This window comes from Sinohyriopsis cumingii, chromosome 5, assembly GCF_028554795.1.
Source record: "Sinohyriopsis cumingii isolate HCF-2022 chromosome 5, ASM2855479v2, whole genome shotgun sequence".
In the NCBI taxonomy this organism is placed as follows: Eukaryota; Metazoa; Mollusca; class Bivalvia; order Unionida; family Unionidae; genus Sinohyriopsis; species Sinohyriopsis cumingii.
The window spans coordinates 32362090-32389010 of record NC_142965.1 but is presented as its reverse complement, the minus strand read 5'-3'; the positions used below and the strand labels follow the sequence as shown (position 1 = coordinate 32389010).

General features: G+C 40.9%; 1 protein-coding gene across 1 annotated transcript in view; it reads right to left on the bottom strand.

Annotated features, from left to right (window-relative positions):
* Positions 1-492: 492 nt before the first annotated feature.
* Positions 493-26921, bottom strand: part of LOC149798895 (adhesion G protein-coupled receptor L3-like) — a 79120-nt gene continuing 52691 nt past the window's right edge. The window contains exons 16-20 of the mRNA XM_089956992.1: positions 26399-26519; positions 24760-24801; positions 24067-24184; positions 1653-1686; positions 493-744 (exon numbers count right to left, since the gene is read on the bottom strand). Coding sequence (XP_089813118.1) covers positions 1679-1686; positions 24067-24184; positions 24760-24801; positions 26399-26519 — 289 coding nt within the window. The 3' untranslated portion in view covers positions 493-744; positions 1653-1678. The remainder of the gene's footprint in view (positions 745-1652; positions 1687-24066; positions 24185-24759; positions 24802-26398; positions 26520-26921) is intronic.

The following is a 26921-nucleotide window of genomic DNA, read 5'->3' as shown; positions in this document are numbered from 1 at the left end:
CTTTTTCCAGGAAAGAACTGGTCAGTTGTACACGCTACAGACCCAGATCTGCCAGCTCATTATGCGACGGCATATCAGGGTCTATAGCTTTTGCTGTTGAACTCGACTTATAAGTACGTACTGACGGCACGCATTGTCATACATAGATTTTATTCATGCAATAACATCAATTAATTACTGATTTCTTAATAATTTGGAAAGAATAAAAATTGTTTGCCCTACATGTGGCATAAATTTATTGAAATTTAAATTTAGTATTAAAACATAATTTTGACGCAAAGATAGCGTACATTTCAGTCATTATTTGACCTTATTTGTACCAAAATATTTCTTCCCCTGAAATTTTGTTTCATGCAAGTCTTGTATCTAGAGATCGTTACTTCTGTCCAGTAATAAAAATCATCTTCTACGGCATTTTATTTTGCGTGTGTGTGTTATTTTAAAAATTGTAACAATTCAAATAATGTTGCAAATACTTTTAATGCTTCTATATCTACATTTTGCTACAATTAAAACTGTATTGTATACAATTATTGTTCTTATATATAAACACCTTGCTGAAGAACAATGAATCTATTTCGTCCATTATACATGTAGATCAGTACAAAATATCATTTTCCTTTGCACATATATGTCTCCATACTTTTCCTGTCTTCGGAGGATGTAAGACTGTTTTCACCAGTGGACCTGTAACCGGCATAAAGTCTACCCGTGGTGAAATGATGTACTTGTGGACATCACAGTCTGAAATGGGCACATTGACTACTGAATTATGACACATGAATATCATTAATGCTATTATTAAAAAAACAATTATTTCATAATTATTATTGCCTGACATGTTACAATATGCCATAGAAGATGAAATATTTTCTATTTTGTATCGGCTCTTTTTATGATCAAGGGCATAATTCATACCAGATACAGTGTTCGAGACATATGAAAATAATATGCCATGAAACACTGTATTAGATACGTATGAAAATAGTATGCAATGAAACAGGGTATTAGAGACATATGAAAATATTATGCAATGAAACACGGTATTAGAGACGTTAGAAAATAGTATGCCATGGAACACAGTATTAGAAACATGAAAATAGTATGCTATGAAACAGGATATTAAATATATCTTAAAATGGTATGTCATGAAACATGGTATTAGAGACATGAAAATAGTATGCCATGAAACACGATATTAAAGACATAAGACAATGGTGTGCAGTGAAACACGGTATTAGAGACATGAAAATAATATGTTATGAAACATGGGGAGTTCTTATTTCTTAAAATATGGCATCAGTAATATTGTACGTAAGAACCGTTGTGCACCTCGGTTTTATCATATGCCAACACATTTCAATATACACATGCTGACATAACACATTTCTCACATCCTATTATCATTGAGATGAATAAGACAATTTACGCAAGTATGTAGCATTTTAAGAAGAAAAGCAAAATATAATTGTAAATTAACGAAAATATGAAAATGCAAATCTACATATACATATATGAGCAAAGTAGGAAATAGTACATACCTGAATTTGAGTTATAATGATTTCATTGTATGTTCAAATATATTTGACTGCTGACCAAAATCATTATTTCATACACCAATCACTATTTTTAATAAACAATTAAAAGCTTGCCTTTGTTTGATGATGATGTCACGAAGTCAAAGCTCTGAAAAAATATTTTAAGAAAATGAAAAAGACACTTAAAAATTTGTTCTCACCAGTATGAGTTACTACACTCCATTATATATGTGTTGATATGTTTGTTTGTGTTTTGTAAATACAATCATATTTTACATGTTTGGTGTTGTTGTTTTTCAAGCATGTGGGTGCAAGTGTTTTAGCTTAAAATAACACAAATATTCTGTTTAAGAAAAATTACAAAACGAATTTCGTGCAATAAGGTATTGTCATTAAGTGTAGTAATACGACAAAGTCTATGTGTCTAAGTTTGCCTTCCTTCATTTGATACAAGACAAAGAATGAAAAAACGTGTCCAATAAACAAAGATGCACCCACTCAACTAGACGTGTTGCAAGAAGGTAAGAGCAGTAACTCAAGCAGCATGTATTGGTATATGTATCAACATGCCAAAGAACATTCACAGTGGATAAAATCAAAAGGGAAATTACCCTTAAAAATCATCAGTGACTGCAAAATCATGCACATGTTCGTCTGATGTATATGATACCTGCCTAGCTTTATGTTTCGGTAACCTAGTTATCTCCCTCTCGTATTTGGTATTCAGCTACATCCGGTAGGCAATCAAGCCACTGGACAAGAAGATAGCTGATATAGTCTATGATGAATCCGTCTTTGCCAAGCCTTTTGTATTAAGTAATGTGGACGCAGTGCTGAGCGATTCCTAACCACTCTTACAGTAAACATTTACTACAGGGGAAAGGACTGGGCAAACACATGGTATTACAGCGATGCAATTAAGAAAATTCTCTCTCTCTCTCTCTCTCTCTCTCTCTCTCTCTACATAAATAACAAAATACAAATTAAAATGTACTAACGGGGCTAGTCCTAATGCAAACACAATATAGCACGATTAAAACAATATATCATACACATATAACACACACAGGATATCAGACTCATCCTTGTCCAGATCACTATAATTTAGGGACCATGATATAGAAACCAGGCGAAAGACCGTGTATTAGAGGCGGAAAGTATATTTCATAAAAAAATATACTGGAAAGGAAAACAAAGGGACCAACTCAAGGGACCCTTTGAGTACGACCCACCGTAAAATAATAAAATGCAAATAGCAAAGAGCATCCCCTGAACAAAAATAATAAATACATTTTTCTGCCAAATCTTTTTGATTTTGTACAGAAAAAGAAACACCTACATTGGCGGGGGGGGGGGATGCAGAAACACATACAATCCTTTAAATTGTTCTGATGACTGTAGTGGGACACTTCAGAGGCCGAGAGCTTAACATAGCTAAAGAACGGAGAAGTGCCCACAAATAAAACAATATACAGTTCACCGTATGTAAAAGAACTCTGATAAACGGTCTAGCTGTTGTTGAACGTGATCGTTGGATTATAGAACGGTATGACTAAAATACGCGATGGAACGCAAAAGAAATAAAATACGCAATGGAAAATGGAACGCAATGGAATAAAATAAGCATTGAAAATTAGTTTTTGTTACTTTTTTTCATTGAAAAAATCAAAGAAGTTTTTAATCATCAGATGGATAAATATCTTTTTGAATTGGACAATGGAAAATATAATTACTTTTCAAAACTGACGTTAATAATTGTATGAAACGTACGCATTTGAGAAAGTACGCAGACGCTGTATGTCTTTTCTGTCTCACAACTATCCGTTAACTGCTTTATTGCGCATTAATATAGGGCGTTTAATTGAAAGATTTGCCCATGGCGAGAAATATAATTTCATTCACTTCATTCTGTGTTGTAATCGATGACTGTCTAACAGCGGCAAAACCTACCGGAAATGCTACTAACGAGTTCGGATAGAAAGGGCAGATCATGAGGTTACGAAAAATGGTGATGATATCTACGTGTTTAAGTAGATATATGGAAAATATTTCGCTCATAAACTGTGAACGTTTTGTATTGTCATTCATGGCCTTGATATACGCTAATATTTCACGAGTGAATGGAACAATGTATGTATATATATATATATATATATATATATATATATATATATATATATATATATATATATATATATATATATATATATATATATATATATATATATATATATATATATAATTGTAAGAAAACATATGTATTTTAAAATCTACAAAGCATCTACCACATACAGAAGTAGTGGAAGGGGATACTATACGTACAGTGGGAATTAGCATTACAGACCCCCCTTGGGAACATATACGTACAAGGGAAATTTAACATGGCGAAAAATTGTGGGTCAATATACGTACAAGGGGAATTAACATGGGAATAAATCGTGGGTCAATATACGTACAAGGGGAATTAACATGGGAATAAATCGTGGGTCAATATACGTACAAGGGGAATTTAACATGGGAATAAATTGTGGGTCACTTTACGTAAAAGGGAATTGAATATGGGATTTTTTTTTTTTTTTTAAATTTTTTTTTAAAAAAAAGGGTAGGCAATTGAAAAGTCATTCTCTTTTCGAGAAATATGGCTGGCCCTGAAAAGGGCCTTTGGGTTTTTCTTCTTCTTCTTCTTTTAACTTCTTAACTTCTTCCACCATCCTCTTATTTTGTCCATCATTCCTTTCTTCTTCTTCTTTTCTGTTTCCGGCAGCCAGTCCGGGTGGCCCATGGCCCGGAACTTCTCTTGGATTTTCATCCAATTATTGTTAAGCCGCTCAAACTCTTCCTTTTTCTTTTTGTTTTCCACATCTTTTCTTTCTTCCCTCCATTTCTCTTTAATCTTCTCTACTTCTTCCTCCATTACTTTTCTCATCAGATCTTCCCCTTTCTTCACCTTTTCCAATCCCCATTTTACATTTCTCCACTCTGTCCAATATAATATTTTTTCTAGGAAGCACCGGACTTTGATGACATGATCCAGTGCTTCCTTCAAACTTCCCACTCTGAAGTAAGGTGGGTTAATGAAGCCTCTTGACTTATTGACTTCTTCTTCAATCATTCCTGCTATGATATCTCTTGCTGTCTTTAGGCCTTGAACTTGACTCGTTACAAAGTCTTTCATATCTCCATGCCTCCATTCCTCTTCTATTCTTCCTAAAACATATTCTACATCCATTATCCAGAAATAGATGTCTCTCAATAGATTAAATAGAACTGATACTTGAGTCATTTTGTCTCAGTTATTCCTTAGAATGGTTCCAACATCAAACTTTGTGGGTTCTTATAGTGAAAGCGCGGACGTGATGGAAAACATCCCCCTAAAACATAAAATTGATCTTACCTAGATCATGACCAAATAACGCGCGGACGTGAAGGAAAACATCCCCCTACTTTCTCATTTCATATAATAAAACCCAAACTATACTCTCCACATACGCTAAGAAACCTATAATCTACTATTCACACAAACATACCTGAGCTCTTACAAACACTAACACACAAACACACATTCACTCACATTTTTTTAAAAACATTTAGTGTTTATATTCACACTACTCTACCTACACACATTGGCAAATGGATCGTTATTTCTTTTCTAGAGTATTGGGGTAGCCCTGAAAAGGGCTGTTTTTTTGTTTGGAACTTCATGGACACCTGGTTAATGGTGGCACCTTCCAGGCCTGGCGGCACATACACATCTTGTCCCCCAGTTGCTTTTTACCTTTTGGGGGGAGAGAGCAGAGGCAGGATATGTGCCTTCAGAATCCCAATTTTCGCTCTCTGGGATTCTGAAATTTCTTCTTCTTCTCTCCTTTTCCTCCTCCTCTTCTTCTTCTTTCTTTCTTCTCTCCTCCTCTTCTTTATTTCTTCTTTCCTCCTCCTCTCTCATCCTTCCGTCTTCCACAATGGCTTCCGCGGCCAGTTCATTCAACAGGCGCCTGGCATATTCCAGATGCACATGAAGTTCCATCAGTTTCGCCAATCTCGTGTTCATTCTTCTGGTGGTGGTGTTGATCAATCAACAAGGGTAGCTAGACTGCCGTTCGTGTTTCAATTTATACTGAAAGCGCGGACGTGAAGGAAAATATCCCCCTAAAAACATAAAATTGATCTTACCTAGATCATGACAAAAAAAAAACAAAAAAAAAAAACGCGCGTACCTAAAAGAAACACTCACTCACTTTTTTTATACTTCCCATTCCTATCTTAAAAAATTTTTTTCATCAATCACTTTAATAGACTATCCACATACTCAAATCAATCTAACCCCCAAATATACTCTCCCACACCTCAAACACCAAAAAAGAAAAACATCATTTTAATCTACTATCCATACCATCGTACGTTATTACTTACAAACACAAACACACAAACACATACCCTCACATTTTTTAAAAAGAGTTAGTGTTTATATTCACACTACTTTACTTACACACATTGGCAAATGGATTGTTATTTCTTTTCTAGAGTATTGGGGTAGCCCTGAAAAGGGCTGTTTTTTTGTTTGTTATGGCATTCTTTTTTTAGTTTCTAATAATGCGATGTCCTCTGATTATAGACTTTCTGGCAATAGGTCTGCTTCTTCGGAAAGAGAAGAAGAACTCTTTGGTGTCGATACGACAATCGACAAAGCCTCTGTCAGGTTCAGGATGCTGCTGCTGCTGTTGTTGCTGCTGTTGCTGCTGCTGTCTCTGAAGTCTGTACTTCTCTGTCCATTCTTCTTTTTCCCTGTTCATTTCTTCTCTGAAGAGCTCTTCTATCAGGTCTTCAGTGACTTTTTACATTCTCACATTCTCTATTTCTTCTGGCTTCGGTATCAGACTGTGTCTGACCCTATGCAAATTCACGTAGGCTTCGTTGAGCTTAGCTAGTTTGGAGCACATCTTCTTAGGAGGATGAGTCGACAATGGATGGTTAGACTGGAAACAACTCCCGGTTCTTAAAGTCAAAGTGCGGACGTGAAGGAAAACATCCCCACACGGTTTTTGAGCCGCAACGTTCAGTGAGTGTCATGAGAGGGATAGTAAGAAATGAAAGAGCATCAATCCAGCATTCTTATAGCTAAACAAAAGACAAAGGCATTTTTTTCAAAACACAACATTTTTTTATTCAAAAATCACTTAACACTAAACAACTCTAACATTTTTAACAATAATCCAACACTATAACATCAAACAATTTTTTCAAATCACAAACATTTTTTTCTCAATTGACAATCTACTTTAAACAGGGCTGACAACGTTGTGAATGAAATTGTGATTTCCACTGTTGGAAATCATTAGGCCATTGATGGACACTACGTTTCCTAGCTTGAGACAAAAGATAAGCATAATGGTCACAAAACCATCGATCTACTTTCACATCATTTCTCGTAGAAGAACGAGGATCAAAATGAGTCACTAAATGTTCTAAGGAATAGCCTAGGCTGCGATGATGCAGAAAATACACACAGTACTGTTCACGCACCAAGGAATCTGTGCCTTGTAATTTCACATTATTGAATCGGGTGGTCTGAGCATTTCTTCTCATAAAGTCAATGATATCGTCTTCCAAAGGGGGCAATCCGTACGAATCGAAATATTCCACACATCCTTCTTGAGGAAAGTAGACGGCTACCCACTGGGTTCTTGGGAGATGACTGTCGTCCGTGTTGATCACGTAAGCTAGATGGTCTTTACGTTTGCGATGAGGGAGTTCATCTTTAGCACAGACGACAGGATTCCAAGAAGCCGTATACGAACTGTGGTTCAAAAGGTAATAAAGTTCCCAGGTATCCATGTTTTGTGTGTGCTTTTTTTCTTCTTCACAGGTAATAATAAGTCGTCAATTCGATCCTGACTTTTTGCTTGAAAATGTCTGACGAATAAACGGTTATTCGTTCTGTTTCCTCACTCTGATTCAGGAGAGCTTCGATACGATCGATCTCTTGAGTGGTTAATGGTGGACAAGAATGTTCACGCAAGTCTTTATACCACTGATGCAACACGTCTTTGTCCGAGATGAGACTCCAAGCATCGTCCAGATACTCGTCCAATTTTTCTTCTTGACTCAACATCAGGCATTTATCGTGTTGAATTTGACTGGGATGATCGTTTTGACATCCATAGCAATCTTTCTTGATCAATTCCGTTATTTTTTCGACCAAGTGTTTGGCAAAACAGGAGACTAAATGGGCTTCTTGTTCTGGCCATCTTGACTTCATCATGATCACTTCTTCTTTTTCCATGGTCTCCTCACATTTCATGTCCAAAGCTTCTTCACTAGGTAAAGAGGGATAACAGTCTTCCATAGCTTCTAATAGTCTAGAATGACTTCTCTCAAACTGTTGATTTCTATGGTATTATCGAATTCTGCATACAGGATGACGTTCAACGTTGGATTATCATCAACACCGTGGTCTTTGATTGCAAACTGAATTTCCACACGAATCTGGCCGGATTTTATAGGATGGAAATGTCCCTCGTCGCTGCCTTGGTCTGGAGTGAAATCGAAAGCCCACAAAGCGTAGCCACCTGCATAATCTTCGTACGTAATGCCGTGACTGGTGTTGGTTCCTAACTGTCCGGTGGCTTCGTACAGGGACAAGTACGATTTCAAGTAATTCTTCTTTTTAAAGTCAGGTTCGAAAGGTCGGGTACACAAGGTCTTGCCATCGCGACTGACTTCGATCTTGGACACGTCAAAGTGTTTAAAGTAGAAAGGATTTTTTTTGATAGCTCCGTTGAAGGCTTCATTCTCGACGATACCAATGATTAAACGTTTGGGTAGCTGTCCTTGGAACAAATGATCTTCGATCATGGATCGCTGTCCCCTAGGAATGGTGAAGGTTTTCACTTCCACGCGTCGTATGGGATACTTGGCGGTCGTTCTGCTCAACGTCTGACTGATGTCGTTACCTACTTTAGGTAACACTTCCACACGTCGCACGTAGAGTCTGGCTTCTTGGATTTTGGTTTTGTAATCGTCATCATTAGCCAATAAATGGAAAGCGGTACTGCTCCGATTCAGTCTCAGGCGGACATTCACCCCGTTCAGCAAATATTTCTCTTGCAACCACATGTCCAAATGCAAACGGTCCATCAGTTCTAAACTCTTTCCATCTTTGATTCTGTCTCTTCGTTCTACAAATCCCGCATTGTGTTCTTTGGTTGTATCAATATCCAATAATTCAAACTGGCCTTCATCGTCACCTTCCCATACCACACAGGCATTGAGATGAGTGTTCTTGGCATCTATTCCGTACGTCAAGAGATTTTCCAGGTAGGCACGATAAGGGTAAGTATCCATGCTGCTACTGACTAGTTTGTTGTTCAAGTACAAGTCCACTCCGCTAAACAAGGAATGCATGAAATTGTTGACGGGAGCTACTGCTTCACTGTCTATATTACTTCCAGTCTTATCTACAACTTTGACTTTCAAGTACAAGTAACTGCTATTCAGATCGATTTAATCTTCGGGCTGTCCTTTGATTTCAAACTCGATGGGAGCAGAATCGGTCAATGAGGAGACGGGGTGAAATTCCACCCACTGGGATTCTTGCATGGTCATCATGGTAGGGGGCATGGCAAACAGATCCAGTTCCGTCTTGGAACAGGCGCAAGACTCTCGGTGCATCATTTTTTTCTCTTTCTCAATAATCGAAAACGTCTAAGTCTCGAACGGTTCTTCTTCTTTTCTTGATTTTTCTCGCTTGAAGTCTGGTGAAAGGATGTTTTCTTCGTCGTCTCTTTCTGCCTTGTCCTTGCTGAATGCCTGATTCGGTAGCGTGCAGGGCATTTATAGGTGTCTCTCGTCGACCCAAAATGTCTTTGCCCGTTTGCAGCAAGACATTTTTGCCAGCCCTCATGAAGGCTTCTTTAGGGTTTTGTTTGTCGATGATGACATTTTGGAGAAATTCTTTGCCTTGTGTCAGTGCCGCATCTTTCAAGGCGTGCAATCCGCGTGTCACCATCGGTTTCAAGACTGGGGCCACCGAACGAAAGGCCGATTTTAACATATCTCCTAAACCGTGTCCTCGCTGTCGAGCAACCCCTCGGTACACTGGATACATGACTTACGAGTCGTGAGAGAACCGTTTTCGAAAATGGAGTTTCACCGTGACTTTTCCTTTGGTGAATGGAATATTTTGTCCCAAATCTCCTTTTATAGCAATGTTGACCGTGTCCAAATACGACTTGCTGACAGGTAAATAATGAGGATGGATAAATTCGCGGTGAACGTGATAAGTGTTTCCACCTTCTTGGTCACTGGTCGTGGTACTATCCACTTTGAAACGAATGACACGCAGTAACGGTACGAAGGTGTGTCCCACCACGTTGTACTCCACCACATCGGAGTACACAAACATCAAATTCAGTCCTTGGTTCAGTTCTACCGGGAAACGAAAATACTTGTAAAATTCCGTATTGCTGTTGATCTTCGGATTAAAAGTTTGAGCCATTTTTGTGTCTCCACCTAAAATATCAAACAAATCACGATTGAAACTGATGGACATCGTTTGGGTATCCGGAAATTTCATCAGTAAGCTTTATGGTACTCCAGGGTGACACGTTTATTTACTTTGTTCAGGGCTTTGCCAAAGACTAACTCGAACGTGTCCGCAATAGTGTCCACCAAATGTTGGCCACTAAAATAAAACCCTGCCGGAATTTTCAAGGTGTAGATTTTGAAGGTTGGATTGCTGGTGGATGTTCTTGTGATCCCTGAAAACCCGCTGATTTCATTCATGGTGTCTTGTAATTGTTGGTTCAGGATTTCGACCTCAAAAGTGTTTTGCGTTTCAGTGATGTTTTTGATTTGTGTAGGGTGAATCATTTCTACTAAAGCCACTTCCCAATGGGCTTCGTGATCTAAGGGGATGGCCTGAGGTAATTTGGCCGTGTAACAGCACAACGTGTTGTGGGGAAACACCTCCATGGAACTGTCACTGGGTAAGGTTAAGTAAAATTGGTTTTGGTGACTCATAATTCCAGAGTTCTGTGGCTATCCGAGGGGTTATTACTGGACGTCAGAGGCGTGTCTCCGCCCAAAATGGGGTTCTGTTTGTGGTTGGACTGGTGACTGGCACTGACACTGGCACTGGACACAAGGTTCCCGTTCGAGGAGAATTTCAGGGAAGGATTGGGAAGCAGGTAACCGATGCAACTGCTCAATAAAATGGTCCACAATTGTTTGTCTCCTTGTTGCAAACTCAAATTGGCAATGGCTGCCCCGATGACACAATACACCACGAAGATTTGGCAGAAAAAGACGATTTGCGTTTTAGGCACACGTTCTCCACACCACACCCACAAGGATTGTTTTTCTAATTCTTGCACAGAAGAACTAGGTGAAGGAGGAGTGGTCGACGTAGCTGCGTCTGCTGTGTGAAAGGGCATGATGGTCACTTCTTCTTTTTATAGTCGATGACTTGCGAAGCGTCGATCCAAGAATCAAAACTGGGTGGATATCCTTTCCAACGTACTTTGACTTCTTCGACACGTCGTTTGCCCACTTTACGGGTTCTGCGTTCGAGAATGCTTTCGATGTCGTACACGTCGTCTTCTTTTTTGGTGACACGTTGTAACTCGGACAAATAAAACGTTCCTTTGAGCACTTCTCCGTTCATGTCTTCCAATTTATAGACGGCAGGATGACGGCCATGCACTCGTCCAGTGACGCGAAACAATTCGGTCGTCCAGTTAGGTAAGTAACCTTTGTCGAAAGTGCGTTTGGTTTTGCCAATGCGCACCCAATCTCCTACGGCCAACTCTCCACTTTTCTTGGGGACAGCCCTCGTCGGGGACGTACCAAACAGGCGCTCAAACACCAACACTTCGTTGTCGGGAGTCACGTCTTGCGGGGCACGTCCTATGCTTCGATGGTAAGATTGGTTGTGCGCTTGCACCAGGTGCAGTAAGATGTCGATGTACTTCAGAGTGTGGTGATATGTAAAATATTTCCACATGCGTTCTTTCAATGTGCGTTGAAAACGTTCCACGATGCTGGCTTTGGTTTCGGGATTCTCGGTGGTAAAAAAATGAATGTCACGTTTCTTTAATTCTTTTTGGAAAGCTTGGTTCAGAAATTCGGTGCCTTTGTCCGTTTGCCATCGAAGAGGGTGACGACCGCTTTGTTTCAGCACTCGTTGCAGGGCTCGCACTAACTCGCTGCTGGATTTGGAAGTCAAGGGCACGACCCAGGCAAATTTGGAAAAGACGTCGATGACACAAAACAAATATTTGTAGCCACGATTGTAGTTGCCCAAATGAGAGACATCGGCTAAATCGGCTTGCCATTGATGATCGATGCCTTCCACTTGGGTGCGACTTCTGGCAAACTTGCGTGGAATGGGTTTGTGTAAAGTGTAGGTAGCTTGTTCTTGTAACCATCGTTGCACTTGAGGTAAACGGAGACTTTTCAGTCGAGTTTCGGCAGCACGATACAATTTTTGAACTCCTGCGTAACCTGCAGGATGGGAGGGATCGTAGTAAATGCTGGCTAAGACTTTTTCCATTTTTTGTGTTTGTTTGTGTGTTAATAAGGCACCCACTCTTGGAAGAGGCTACTCTTTTTCTCTTGGGGTATTTTCTTGGATTGCAATGCTTTGCGTGTGCGACCGGCAATAGGTGTTGAAGAGGAGGAGAAGGATGTCTGAGCGGGGGATATCGGTTCTTGTTTCACTTCTGTCTTCACTTTCTTTTTCTCTTGTGATGAAGAAGGGGTGGCCATCATCTTTTTAATCCATCCAATTCTGGAGGTAGGTGGTGTTGTTAACTTGCGTACTTTTTCTGGTGGAGTTTGAAACCCTTCTTCTTCTTCTTCTTTTCCTTTTTCTGTCTTGACCAATGGTACTGGTACTGGTACTGGTGATGGTGCTGGACTTTTCATCAAGGTCTTAAAATCTTTCAAAGTGGGTAGAGCTGTTTCGTCTAAAGCTTTCTGGTGAAAGAGTTGCAGTCGTTGCAAGAGTTGACCGTACTTTTGCGATTTTTCTGTTTCGGACAAATCTTGGCGATCCATCAAGGACTGCAATTCGTGTTGTAACTGGGACATCTCGCTCAAATTGGGATTGGGAGGTAAATGCGGGGTGCGTTGTTCTTGCCACCGATGGTATTCCATCCATCGTTTGTAAGGCACTAAAGCTAGTTTTCGTCCTTCCATGGGGTTGTCAGGGGTCGATTCTGAGATCTTGGGACTTCCGAGGGTCTTTTTATCTTGCTCCCACCAGACCTCCCAACATGGTTCCCAAGACTCCTTTCAGTATGGGGCCTAACAAGAGAGGCAAAATGCCTCCACGTTGCACTAATATCTTCTTCTTTTGACGAATGGGAATTTTCTTTCGAAACATTTGGCGAAGAACGTGACGATGTTTGCTTAAGCATTGTTTCTGGTGTTTGGACAAAGCGATCGTGCCTTTCAAGACGTTCAAACAACATTCGCACACGGTATCGATGACCTCTTTGGAGGCTGATTGAATGAGTTTTTTTCGTAGAGGTGAAGAAGCTTTGGACAGGACAGATAACATGTCCCCATGTTTGACTAAACGTGGTGGTAGTCCTTTCCTTTTCTTTCCTTGGGGTTTTCTGGAGGGTGACATCTTTGAGTCTTCAGGAGCACCAAAAAAACACTGATACCCCGAGTTGGTCACGGGTCTTTTTTATACTGGAACGCGTCGCCACTGATTGTCTTTACGTCGTATCAGTTTGAGGACAGGCATGACACGTCGTGCAGGGGTACGTAACGGACTAAATCGAGCCAGTTCTTGCTTGGACAAATCCAGTAAACTTTGTAACATGCCCGATCTTTCATGGACTTTGATTTTGGGAGAAGGTAATTTGTGAGCAGCAGCCACTGCCGCTAAATTGGAGGGTCCTGCCACTGGGGAAGTTCTTTCTGGGGTCATCAACGGAGAAGTTCTTGGTGTGATCAACGTCTCCAAGTACTCTTCAGTTCCTGGTGTCATCAACGGAGAAGTGGATAAACGTGAGGCTGCCGGAGACACAGTCACCGACGTGGCAGGTCGTGGTTTGCTAGTGTAAGGCTGCGTCCTGGCCGAAGTGCCTCTCTTGCGATTAGTTTTCTTCTGTGGACTTTTTCTTTTTCTGGGGACTTTTTCTCTGTTTCTTTTTCTGGGGGCTTCTTTTCTTTTTCCGGGGTGGTGTCTGGTAAGAGGAGGGTCCCGCCACTGGAGAAGTTCTCCTTGGGGACTTGGTCTTTTTCTTCTTGGGGCTTCGTTGGACTTTTTTCTTGGGGATAACTTTGGGGGCATTAGGATCCCATCTTAAGAGTGAGCGAATGATGACGCCTCCTAGAGTACCGCTCCCTCCAGGTTTCAAAATGATTTGTTTTTTGGTTTGAGTGTCGATGCGGGGATCGGCCAGTTGGACCAAAGCGACTTTGTTTCGATCGAAAAAGCGTTTGGTTTGATGAGGAATCTGAATGATTCCTTGGAGTATTTGACGTGCCGTCACCGTGAACCATCGTAAGACTTCTTTGAGACTAGCTTCTAAGACACGAGCTCGTGTTTGTGGATTTTTTTCTCGACTGATGCCATACAAGGCACGAATCAATTTGACGGGAAGATGCGACTGAAGGGACGTCATGTTTACACTGTGTGAGACAGGCGAAAAGGGTCTGAGGTTTTTATAGATTTTTTGATGTGGAGTGAAATAAAATCTAGGACGGAGACGTGTACAGGACAGGTCCTCCGTCTTGGCACCAGTGGTGAAACAAGTGGGTACGAAATCGCAAATCCTCGGGGGTCGTAGGTTTCAAATCGACGAATAAATAGGCGTGTGGCGTTTGAGTGGCATCGTCGTACGCCTGAGTCAGCCAAGGCGTTCCTAACTGTTTGGCTAAGACTTGCACTTGCGATTTATCTCGAGGGCTTTTAAACAAGACCACGTAATGCTCATTGAGACTGATGGTGCGATGGGCTTTACTTTGTTGAAACAAATTTTGGGTGATGTAAACAACACTGGCATTACGGTGATGCCCTTTGCGCGTGAACCACAGTTTAATTTCTTCTTCGTCTTCTCCTAACATGTCGTCGAAAATGACCAAATGGGTTTGACGGGAGTCAGAGACGATGCCGTCGTCTTCTTTAGGAATGCCTTCCACAAACACGATGGAATCGCCTTGACTTTCTCGCAAGAGGCTGTACGCCGATTGCCACTCTTTGTAACACCACACGATCCGTTGAGGGGGTAGATCGATCAAATGATGTTTATGTTCGATCAAACGTTTGACGAATTCGGTTTTGCCTGAACCGCTAGGTCCAGCAATGAGCATGTTAAAGGGATGGCGAAGATACAAAGCCTCCCAACTGGCACGATCTAAGTGTTCATCGATGACTTTGACAGTAGAGGAAGAGGGAGCAGAGACAGCAGAGGTAGCCATTGTGTCAGAAATATCACTTGTGACACGAAAACAAACAAGACAAGAGTTTATATACTTTTTTTCAGAACACGTTTATTGAATGTTTCAAACATGAATACGAAAGACAAAAATAGATAAAAGCCAAAGGCTTAAGTACAAGAATAAAAGGCACATGATAACCATGAACGTGGAATAAACACAAGTGTCTGTACAACCACATGTTTTGGGTAATGTTCTAACCAGTTCTATAGTAGGGGGTAGTAAGGTCACACAAGTGTCCTCCCGAAAGGGTCTTTCAGGTTTGTCCACGACAGTCCTGTCCTGAGTGACGGGTTCTTCTGGTACCGTCACTAACACGGGTTGAAAAGTAACTTTTTTCCTTGAACAACTCTCTTGCATACTGGGCCACTTCTTGGGTCCAAGCCTCAAAACCCCATTCTTTCCAGGCACGGACATGTGTCCAATGGGAATGTAAGTCACAAGCTACACACACATCGTCATACACGTCTTGGGTAGCTAAAAGTTGACGAATCTTTTTTTCCTGTTGAGGTCGAGAAGTATCCAGATGAAACCGCAAGGCTTTGAGCAAAAGGAGTTTTTCGTGACCATTTAAGGCCATTGAGGTGGTAAGTACTGATCGTAAAGAGTCCACAAGGAATCGGCTGGTAAACGAAATCCCAGAAAACAAGTCACTAAGACACACACCACTTGTCGTCCCAAATTGAATGGATAAAGTTCTTGTAATAATCGATGGTAATGATCCACGGTTTGAATATGGTCGTTGAGTACCTTCCACGGAATCTGTTCAATGATATGTGACATAATCCGTGGCATGGCAACTTGATTTTATAGTGTCTTTGTTTCGGAAGCAATAAATGTAATTTCTAACCAAACATGTTCGTTCTCCAGTAGGGAATTTAAATGTTACATACCGTAATTGAAACGTCAGAGTTTGTCTAGATGTTTCGTCTTTTTCTAAGCAGATTCCATGTAACAAATGTTGGTAATCCTTTAACTCGTCTTCCTCAATACGTTGCAGTAAGTGAATCTCGAAGTAACCAAAATTACGAACGTCTGGTCCATCATCATCCACAAACTGAAAGTGTTCAACAAGGTCTGACCACTGAAAAAATTTCTGACGAATCAGTCCTCTTATACCATTCAGGTACCAGTGGTTAGAGATCTGGTGACGTAACGGATGCAATTGTTCTTTACGTTTCACTTGTATTTTCACCAGCTCTCGGTAAATCCTTTCTCTCAACTCCTCAGGCAAGCCCAAAATGTTCTCTTGTAAAGTATCCATAAGTATATACACTGTTTTTGGAATCGTTGGGTGGTGGCCAACAGCCTCGTTTAACTTTGTGCCTAATGTAATATCCACTCATAATCAGTCTTCTTGTAGTTTGGAACATAGCATAATTTAAAAACGGACGAATCACTTTAAGTTTGCGTTTCACTTGTATTTTGATCAGTTCTCGGTAAATGCGTTCTTTCAACTCCACAGGCAAAGCACGAATGTTCTCTAACAAAGTATCCATGAATAGGTCATACTAAATCCTCTTTGGTCTGACACAAGAAATGTACTGTTTGCACAAACATGGTTTTACTTCAGTGTCGAATTTAAATCGTTCAGTCACTAATCTACACATTACAATTCGTTCAGAAGTTTCCTCTTTCACCAAGTCGACATTGTGTTCAAGATGTTGGTAATTCGTTAACTCTTCCTCTGGAATTCGATGCAGTACGTTTACAATGATGTAGGTAGAATCGTCCATACCAAACCAATCATTTTTAAAACTAGAGGATCGTTCATCAATGTCTGTCCGATGGAACACTTTCAATTGAATCAATCCTTGTATAGCCTTCAGGTACCAGTGGTTCAAACACCGGTGACGTAACGGATGCAATTGTTCTTTACGTTTCACTTGTATTTTGACCAGCTCTCGGTAAATGCGTTCTCTCAACTCCACAGGCAAAGCACGAATGTTCTCTTGTAAAGTATTCATGAACAGATTATTATGGTAAAGTTACTTGAATGTCTCGGTCCCACTAAGGGTAAGTAATGACAATTCGGTGACCATCGAGCATGTTCTACGTAGGCCGAATCTTGCGGTTCCCACTGGTGAAGTGACACACCGCAACTGAAGCACTTGACTTTATCTCCTTCGCCCAAGTAGAAAAATCCGGCTCTGGCTAATTCTTCGGGGGTCGGTCCTCCCAGATACTTAGGCCATTTTCCTTTGAACGATTGAAGACGATTTTCAAAGTCGTAGTATTCCGACAAACGCACAGGAAACGAATATTCGTCTTTCACAGGTTCGTTTCGATAAGGGTTGGGTGACAGGAACAGGAGTTTGCTCAAGGCTGGATGACATCCGTAGGGGGGTAAACGTGAAGGTGAACATTCCCCTTTAAAACGAAACCCAGTAAAATGTCCAAGAGGACGAGCGGCATCCCTTTCGCATCCCTCAGGTTTGACACGCACAGCATCACTTTCCATGATAGGGGTAGTGACACTAAAGTTCCCATGATGCTTTACGCCATCGCTCAGGTCACAAGTACAGCATCGTATCCATCGCAAGGCTCACAATCGCATTCCACTTCCGAAGCCCCACACTTGAATTGTGCCTTTCTAAACAACTTGTTTTGTGTTTCTCTGAAAGTATTCATCTTGTTCGCTCGGTCTTGGTAGTCACAATGAACTATCGATCTTGCCTAGGGTTCCTTTTTTATATACAGACTAATACCGACGTGACCGTACGGCAACGTAAAGTGATTGGGAAGTCTCACTCGCTTCTGGTACACAATTTGATAGACTTTTTCCAAGGGTCGACTGACGATGTGGTGAGTGGGTAAACGTACAATCTTGCTGGGTTGGTAAGTGGTCACTTTAAAGTTTGCATCCTCTCCCGATTGTAAGGCTTCTTTCACTACCCCAAAGTTCACCACTTGACTGGTACGATAATTCAGAGTCAGTCTTTTCACTTTGCACGTCGTGTGCACTTCTCCTTGTTTGTCCCGGTATTCGTAGCCGTAATTTTTGGGACCGCCACTGACGAAACTTAGAATCTTGTCGTCGGGATGCTCGTCTGTCCAGGCTCCTAAACGGTCTCCTTCGATGTCAGGGTGATGTTGAATCGGGTGATGGATGTAAATGCAACTGTCCGTGTCAAAGTACAGGACGCGTTCCCCTAACAGTTCTAAAGCTTCGTACAATTTTAAGCGAGCATGGGCTGTCACGTAAGCCGCAATGATGACATTTCCAAAAGGGTCGTCTTGTACAAAGTCCAGATCTTCTTCGTAATTGACCAAGATCAAATCCTCGCGAACGACGTCCACGTGTTTCATGTATTTGGTTTTGCCGTGAATCATCTGGAAGTAGCGGGAAGGTTCTGTCAAATATTCCGTCTTGGGTAAACACGGTCGTTGTGCCATTTTACCCCACAAGCAATTTAACATCACTTTGGCAAACGACCGCCTGCCTTCGTTTTTCTCGATGTGGTCTAAAGTGATGCCTTCTTGTTCATAGTATTTCTCTTTGAATTGTATTTGGTCTTCGGGAGTGTGACACCAGGAAGGATAGCCGCTGGCTTCTTGCTTCAGTTTCAAAAAGGCATCCACGTAGTCAGCGAAAGTGCCTTTCTGACTGGGGTCACCCTTGTGGTATTGTTGTGTCTTGGGAAAGTGACAAATTTCGTACACTTCTAACAGTTGGTATCCCATGTCCAAAGCTTTGAACAATTCTACGCTGACCCAGGTTCCCGTCAAGGCACGTTCTTCCTGGCTGTGATGACAAGGCTGGTCTTGGTTGCACATTTCGGCACAAGTACGGCACAAGGGAAACATCAGTTTGCCTTGACAATGGTGAGGTAAGACGGGATGGTATAGGTTCGTGGGAGGCAAAACTTTACACTTGATCAAGCCTTCGTATTGTCGAATGTTTTTCAGGTCGATGTGTTCCGTTAACAATTGTGGGTGCCCTACAGGAAAGCGACAATATTTGCACACGTAGGGATACAGCGAACACACGTCCAAGTATTTGATTTCTTCTCCTTTCTCTTCGTCGGCTTGGTACAGCAAACATGTGGCATTGGTCCTCTCTCCGTACAAACTATCCCTCGGGTTCAGCGGGTCCATGAACTGGTAACTTTCCACGAGGCGTTTAAACTCGGGATCGGTTTTCATACGGTGATCGTACTCGTGTTCCCACATTTCCACCACTTGGTATCCTTGCTGTTCTAACTTTAGGCGCCGCTGACAAGTGTCCTGGTACAAGTCTTCCATGGTTCGTTGTAAAAACTGATTTTTAGTGCCACGGTCAGGGTAACAGACGGGACATCCGTGAAATAAGCAACCGTTAAACTCGTACACGATCTTGGGGTTTTCTAAGTCCCAGCCATCGACCGAATACGTTCCGATGGTCTTTTCGCCTCCTCCGTTGCGGGCATGCTGAATCCATTTGTCTTCCTTGTCGCACAAGTAATGTAACCAACGTAGGGCTTTGACCGAGTATTGACGTTTGACAAAGTGGGTCGTTTGAGGACTGATGACAGCCACGGTGTTTTCAGGCATGAATCGTTGTCGATACACTAAGGAACACGCTTTGACAATGGTGCAAGCTTCTTTCAAAGGATCGACCCCTCCGTGTTCCATGAACAGTTCTCGAAATTTTCCACAGCAACGCCGTAAAATGTCCACGTCGGAACGACAATACTTTAGCATTTCTTCCTGAACGTCGAAAGGGTCCGAGGCGTGAGCCTGGTACCAAGCGTAGAAAGCTTCTCGTTGTTCGGTACGCATGTTGTCGGGGTCGTAATAGTGAGCTTCAGGTAAATGGGGTAGAACAGCGTGTTAATTGGCTTCCGTATTGAAAAAGTGTGGAAAGTACCCTTTAGCCATTTCTGTCATTCCAAACGTTTTAGGCATTCGACTCAAAGGCATGGCCAAGTAGCTCATCGAATCTTTAAACTGTACTTGTCCCACTTGCATGAAAATAATTTTGGCTCCGTTCAAAGTCACTTTAGGACGCTCGGTGCCTTGTTCCGTATAGTACCTCAAAAGAAACTGTCCATCGTATCCGGAGAAATTGTGAGCCATCACCGTGGCATGACGATGACAATCTCCGTGACGTTCGATGTCCTCTTGGCTCCACGTCTTGTCGACGGGGTCTAAGACCCATTGGGCAAAATCGGCTAGCGTGTTCGGTCCCCGAAAGATTTTTTCACGCCCTCCAGGAATTTTGCTGCAGTGAGGGCAATGACTGAAGATAGGTTCTTGAATGCACTTCTCGCACGCTCGATGAGCCACGCAGAAATTAGGAATGTGAATGCCAGTCTCTTGCATGCATTCGAAATCGAAAAAGATGAAATTACCTTTCTTCTTTTGATCGTCCTCTTTCTCTCGTGGCAGCTGGTATTTTTGCACGTAACATTCGTGTTCCAAGTCCACGATGTGGTGACAAATGTGACATTTTTTCTTTCCTGAACATACGTGTGCCTTGGTATTATTGGCACGTAGGCCTTGTCCACAGGTAGGGCACAATCTCAGCAGTTGACAAGCACATTTCTTCTGCGAACCTTGTGTTTTCGGATGTTGTTGGTAACAGGTAGGGCTGACAAACGTGCGCAGACAAGTTGAACAAGGCACTGGTTCTTCGCTCAGACAGGGTGGAGAGGCCAAACATCCTGGGCATTTCGATCCACAATGCTTGTGTTGCTCTCGATTGTTATAACCATAATCACATTTCTCACAATAATAACCGTATCCCAAGAATCCAGTGATACTGGTAATGGTATCGAAATGGTCATCGTGATAATAGACATGAATGTATTTTCCGTCCTTAAAATGTTGGCCTCGAAACAACAGAGGCCCGCGCATTTCTTGAGGGTGCACTTTCAAGGTGTATCGTGGAGCTAGGACATCTTGCAATTTTTGCATCTCAGGAATGCCACAGGGTGTGTCTTTGGACAGGCCAGCTTGTTGCAACAGGAGTTCTGCTTCGTTTCGTTGTTTGGCTCGATCGGATCGTTGAATAGTGTTCCAGGTTCTTTTCCATTCTACCGTGTCGTTCTTGTTGGCATAGGTTCGTCCCACCACGATGGCACGGGCTAAACACATCTGGTGATGAGGATTGTGAATTTGGACAAGGCTACGCTTAATGCTGCGAAGCTCGTTCACCATTAACATCTTTTTGCGTCCGGTCCCTTGAGGAGGAGAGACGTGGGTCATGTCCAATGTGGTTTTTCCATCGGTGATGTCAAACTGGTCATTAGATTGTTGCACGTGTTGAATCTTGTCCATGACTTTGGAAGCAGTCAATTCTGCAGGGGTGCTAAACTCGATCCAAACAAGGGATTTCAAACCGTCGTGTTGTATGGAAAGTCTCAAGCGATCGTCTTCTTTGGGTTGACATTGTCGCTTGAGTGCAGTGAGCAGAGAATCCCACACCCCAGTGATAAACACTTCTGCTTTCTCTAACGGCACTTCAGCCTTGAAATCTTTAAACTTCACCGTGTATTTGTAAGCCGTGGTTCTAAATTTTCTAGAGGAGCGCTTTTCCGTCTCTCGAATGGAATAGTATTTGTCAGGGTTGACAAAGGGTGGCGAACATGGTTTAGAGGTTTCAAATTCTGGTTCACTCATGTCCTCTTCAAAATCACTGGCATGAATTTGTGCCAAGATTTCAGCCATGGTTCGAGGCGATAGATCACGTTTTTGCCTCTTACTTTCTTCTTCTTTCTTCTCGAATGAATAGGATCGTTTCATCTTGAGTGTAAAACGTCAAATGACTCAACTTTAAACACCATAGACTAATTTATAGTCATGGCAGACCAGCGTATATAAAAGGGCGTGTGTCTTGTCCTTTCACTATTCATTTCACTCTCAAGCTGAGCACAACGATGGAAGAGACTAACCAAATCGAACGTTTCGTCAGAGCTTTGCGAGGGGTCATTAGAAAATTCTCTTCAGACCAGCCTACGGACTACTCTCCTTCCTTTCGAGATAAAAGTCAAGATACTTGCTATATTTGTCAGAAGAAAGGGCATTGGTCTTCAGAGTGTCCAGACCGTCAAAAAAAAAAAAACAGGGACTAAAAAAGACAAAAGTCAAGATACCTGTTATTATTGTAAAGAAAAAGGACATTGGTCTCCAGATTGCCCAAAAAAGAAACAAGAGGAATCAGAAGAAAAGAGGAATTCTTCAGAAGAAGAGAGGGATTCTTCAGAGGAAGAGAGGGATTCTTCTGAGGAAGAAAGAAGACAGGTGAAGAAAAAGAAACAGGAGAAAAAAAGAAGAAGGGAAGAAAGCGAGGAGGAGGAAGAAGAAGAGGAAAAGAGTGTGAGGGTGGAAAAATTCAAAAAACAGAGAGACTAAACAAGGAGACAGAAGAAGTCAATGAACTTTTAATTAAAGTGTTATGTTGTGAATTGTGAATTGGATTGTAACAATGGATAAAAGAATAAATTAATGATATAAGGTATGTGTCTTTGAGTTTTGATTTTAAAATAAGAAGCTGCACTCACGCACTCATACACAGACACGTACTATAAGGGTAAAATGGGTGGGGATTTTTTGAGTTATTGGCAAATTGAAAGGCTATCTCTTTTCGAGAAATATGGGTGGCCCTGAAAAGGGCCTTTTTTCTTTATGGTGTAGGGGTGAGTTTAAGCAATCAACTTTAACTGTCTTAAGTCTTTGCCACGGCCAAGGCCTACTTCTGGAGTGCGTACTGTTGATGATGATGATTTGGTTGAAATCACTAAGGGTGGTACGGTAGGCTTAGTCACAGGGTTAACGTGTTTAGCTCGGGAAGGTCGTATTCTCTTCGGTCGTAATAAAGAAGTCTGATACATTTGTTTCAGACTTCTTAACTCCGCTAAAATGTCCAACAGTAGCGTGACCGTTTGATTTTCACCCTCTTGTTTCTTTGCTGCTACTTCTTCTTGCTGTTGTTGCTGTTGTTTTTTTCTTACCTCTTCTTCTTGCTGCTGTAGGAGAAAAGCTTGTTCCGCTTCCTTTTGTCGTTGTATAAATTTCTCCAATTCTTCTTTCTGTCTCTGTCTAAAATTCTCCACTTGCGGTAATGAAGAAGGTAACGAAGGTTCCGGAACAAATTCTTGCGAGGTAAGAAAATCCACAAAATCCCAATTCACCTCTTCTGAAAGTAAGTCAGGGTTCCCTTGGTCAGTCTCCCCTGCTGGTGCACCCCAATGGATCGTTTTCTGAGTTTCCGTCATGTTGAATCACTGTCACATAGATTGACTGTACACAAGCACTAACGAATCTATATAGACTACGTGACGTCACAGACTGCTCTCTTCGGATTGGATGCGAGCTGACTGAATTTTGTAACGCGTGTTCGGATTGGTGAATGAACTCAATCCGTTTCAATCCTTCCTCTGCCTATAAATAAGCGCAGTTCACTGCATTGATTCACCTGTTCTCGTCACTTCAAGATGTGGACCACAGTTGAGTCATCCACCCTTGTGTCTTCCATGATGTTTAGTACGGACATGCTCATGTATGTCCGATCCATGTGGACCGTTGTCCACAGGACAAACACCAGCCTGTGGATACGTAGGATCTACGTTGAAAGACAAGGATGCCTGAAAAGAGTGCTGATTTACGGACCAACAGTGAGACGCAGCCTAAGGACAAGAAGAAGACCAATGCGGTGCCATTTATGTTAATGAATACATTAACATAAACCCAAAGGCCCTTTTCAGGGCCAGCCATATTTCTCGAAAAGAGAATGACTTTTCAATTGCCTACCCTTTTTTAAAAAAATTTTTAAAAAAAAAAAATCCCATATTCAATTCCCTTTTACGTAAAGTGACCCACAATTTATTCCCACGTTAAATTCCCCTTGTACGTATATTGACCCACGATTTATTCCCATGTTAATTCCCCTTGTACGTATATTGACCCACGATTTATTCCCATGTTAATTCCCCTTGTACGTATATTGACCCACGATTTTTCGCCATGTTAAATTTCCCTTGTACGTATATGTTCCCAAGGGGGGTCTGTAATGCTAATTCCCATTGTACGTATAGTATCCCCTTTCACTACTTACAGACTGGTTCAGTACTGAATATTGAGAATAACAATATACCTGAGACGGGTCTTACCCCGGTCTTCCGTCTAACACTATAGGCAATGTCCGTTTCCGACCCAGATCTCCCGCTGGAAGACCACAATGCTTTCTTCTTGGCAGAAAACTTCTTCTGGATCTATAACAATATCAATTAGTGAAGATATTAATAAAGATAAATTTATATGATGTAATATTATTACAATTAGTGTAAAATAGTTACAAGTATTGCAAAATCAAAGTACATCGTTAGCTGTTACAATAATATTAGTTAATTAGCTATCGTAATACAGTTTGAAAACTTGCTTTACTTAAACATGTTATTATTGTGGACATAATCTAAAAACTATTTAATAATTACCATAGTTAGGTTGAAATAATTTTGGAAACATGGGATAAAATGCTTCATTAGTCAATACTTTATTCGTGATAGTGAAATACTTTTAAAACATCGATAAATTACTTGTCTAGTCATTTATATAGCATAATAACGAATTTTTGAACATCGTCAGAAATAGCAGTGAATTGATGAATATAATTTAATTTTTCCATCTATTCTTTCATATTATTTTATACAATTAAACCCCAGCCCAAATAAAAATCTCCTTTAAATGAAATTATTCATATACGTTCCATATATTATTATATCCGTTATATTTTACTGCAGTATACTGTTCTCCATTCGTGCAAAATGATGAAGAAAAGTATAATTACTTCGTCATTGCAGATACAATGGAGGAAGAAAACTAGCATCCCCTGCAACGAAATTTTTAAAATATTACACTTCATCAGAAAGCAAATGCCAGAGTGATAAATTACAAAACAATGAAGATACAAACATTAAAACTCATAAACAACACATGTTCAATGCAGACGTTATAAAAACACCCCTAAATATTTAGGTATTATGATTGCAATCTATTATTTTTGGCTTCAAGGTCAAGGTCCTGGTTCTGGAAACGTTAGGATTTTTTCTTCTTCCTCGTTGTTCAAAATCACTCTCGACTTCGTAATGTTCAAATTATATTCAATGCTCTAACATTAAAGAAATTAGAGGATAGTATTTATGGTTGTTCAAAATTCCTGAATAGTTTTTGTACCGAAAAATGTACCACCACTAGAAATGAACGAAAAACTTACTACTGATTGGTTACAAGAGGACTTAAGTCAATCACAACTTTAAGATTTACATTTTATTCATTTTATAAAATTTGAAAGCAAAGTCGTGTTGGACAAATTTTGAATATATTCGGTTTCATCCATCCTTCTTGTTACTGCAAAGTGTGCATTGCATATTGTACACCACGAGTTTTGAATGGAAGGTCACATGTTCTGTACAAAAAGTACACAAGGATACTCCTGCAAGTCAGTAATATAATATATGCATCAGACATACAAATATTCTTATCTATCTATCTATCGATCGATCGATCGATCTATCTATTTATCTATCGATCTATCTATCCATCTATCTGTCTGTCTGTCTATCTATCTGCCTGGTTTAAGATCTAGCTATCTATCTATCCATCTATCTATCTGTCTATGTGTCTGTCTGTCTATCTATCTGCCTGGTTTAAGACGTGTGACATGCTGTAAATGGCGGACTGATGCAAACTAGTGTAAATATGGGTCCACGGCGAATTGAAGACCGCTATCAGTTTATGTGTGGAAAGATGAGGCCATACCTTTATGGCCGTTTCAATCTGCTTTTCTATCTAAATACCTTCGTTGTGATGCAGAGTTGGAATAGCGGTGGAACATCACAATTGTCAGATTACATAAAAACTTAGAAACCATGCATTCACAGCAAAGGAAAACAATGTAATTAAGACTCAAATACTTCCTCCATCTTTCTCCATATCTGTCAACCGGTACGTCTGTTTTCATTATGTTGACCTCCATGCTTTGTGCAAGTTAGAAATATGTAGTGGAATACGCTGCTGATTTGTATCAGACGAGTTAGAAGCCATATTAAATCAAGCAGGGTAAAACAGTCCCCATGACCATTAATATTATATCTGTCTTGCGGTATGCTACTTTATTTGCCTGTATGTCTACCATATGTACATCACTAAAGGTTGTGGAAGACTATCACTCACTTCACCTGTACCGAGAAGCCATATCAATACACTAATGTGTCTCTTCAGTCTGTCTCCGTGGCTGTTTTCTTTCGGACCAGCAGTTGCGGAACCTGCAGAATGCTGCAGATTATAAACAGGTGGTCATTCTTAGTCGGTATGTGAATACATGGTTGAAGGGTAAGCTAAGCAGAGAAGGCGTCTCCGTAACAGTCACACAGCCATTGGCTGTATATGAGTTTCATTGTCAGCTTATATATATGTCTGTTACATACCTGCATCGTGCTGCAGATAACGAAGATGTAGTGGAACACTACACTGAACGGTACGAGAAGACTAAGCAACCAGGTCAGTCCAAGGAGCGGGAGGAGGGCCAACATGGCTCGTAGACTGCCTCTGAAACAATGTGGTGAATTATGTTATACAAATCTATTGGGCACTATGTACGTTTAGGATATTTCGGAAGACAAAGACTGACTCCCTGTCTTTATTCTACAATACGGTCATCATGTATTTACTATCAACCCCAAAGCAAAGAGGAGGAGAATGATCACACAGCACACTCAATTTGCAAATTTCAGTGCATGTACATTTTACTGGTTGCTAACTTTCGGACTCGGCCTGTATTGCTAGCTAGGGAAATTAAAATGTACAACGGAATTAGGTAATCCTGGCATTTATTTGCAGATGTAGCACATTTATGAAGGATCAATTAATATAAGAAAGGTCTTAATGGGACCCAAAAAGTATCCAGTCTGTAGAGATTGCCATTTTACAGAAATGACATCCTTTCAAGAG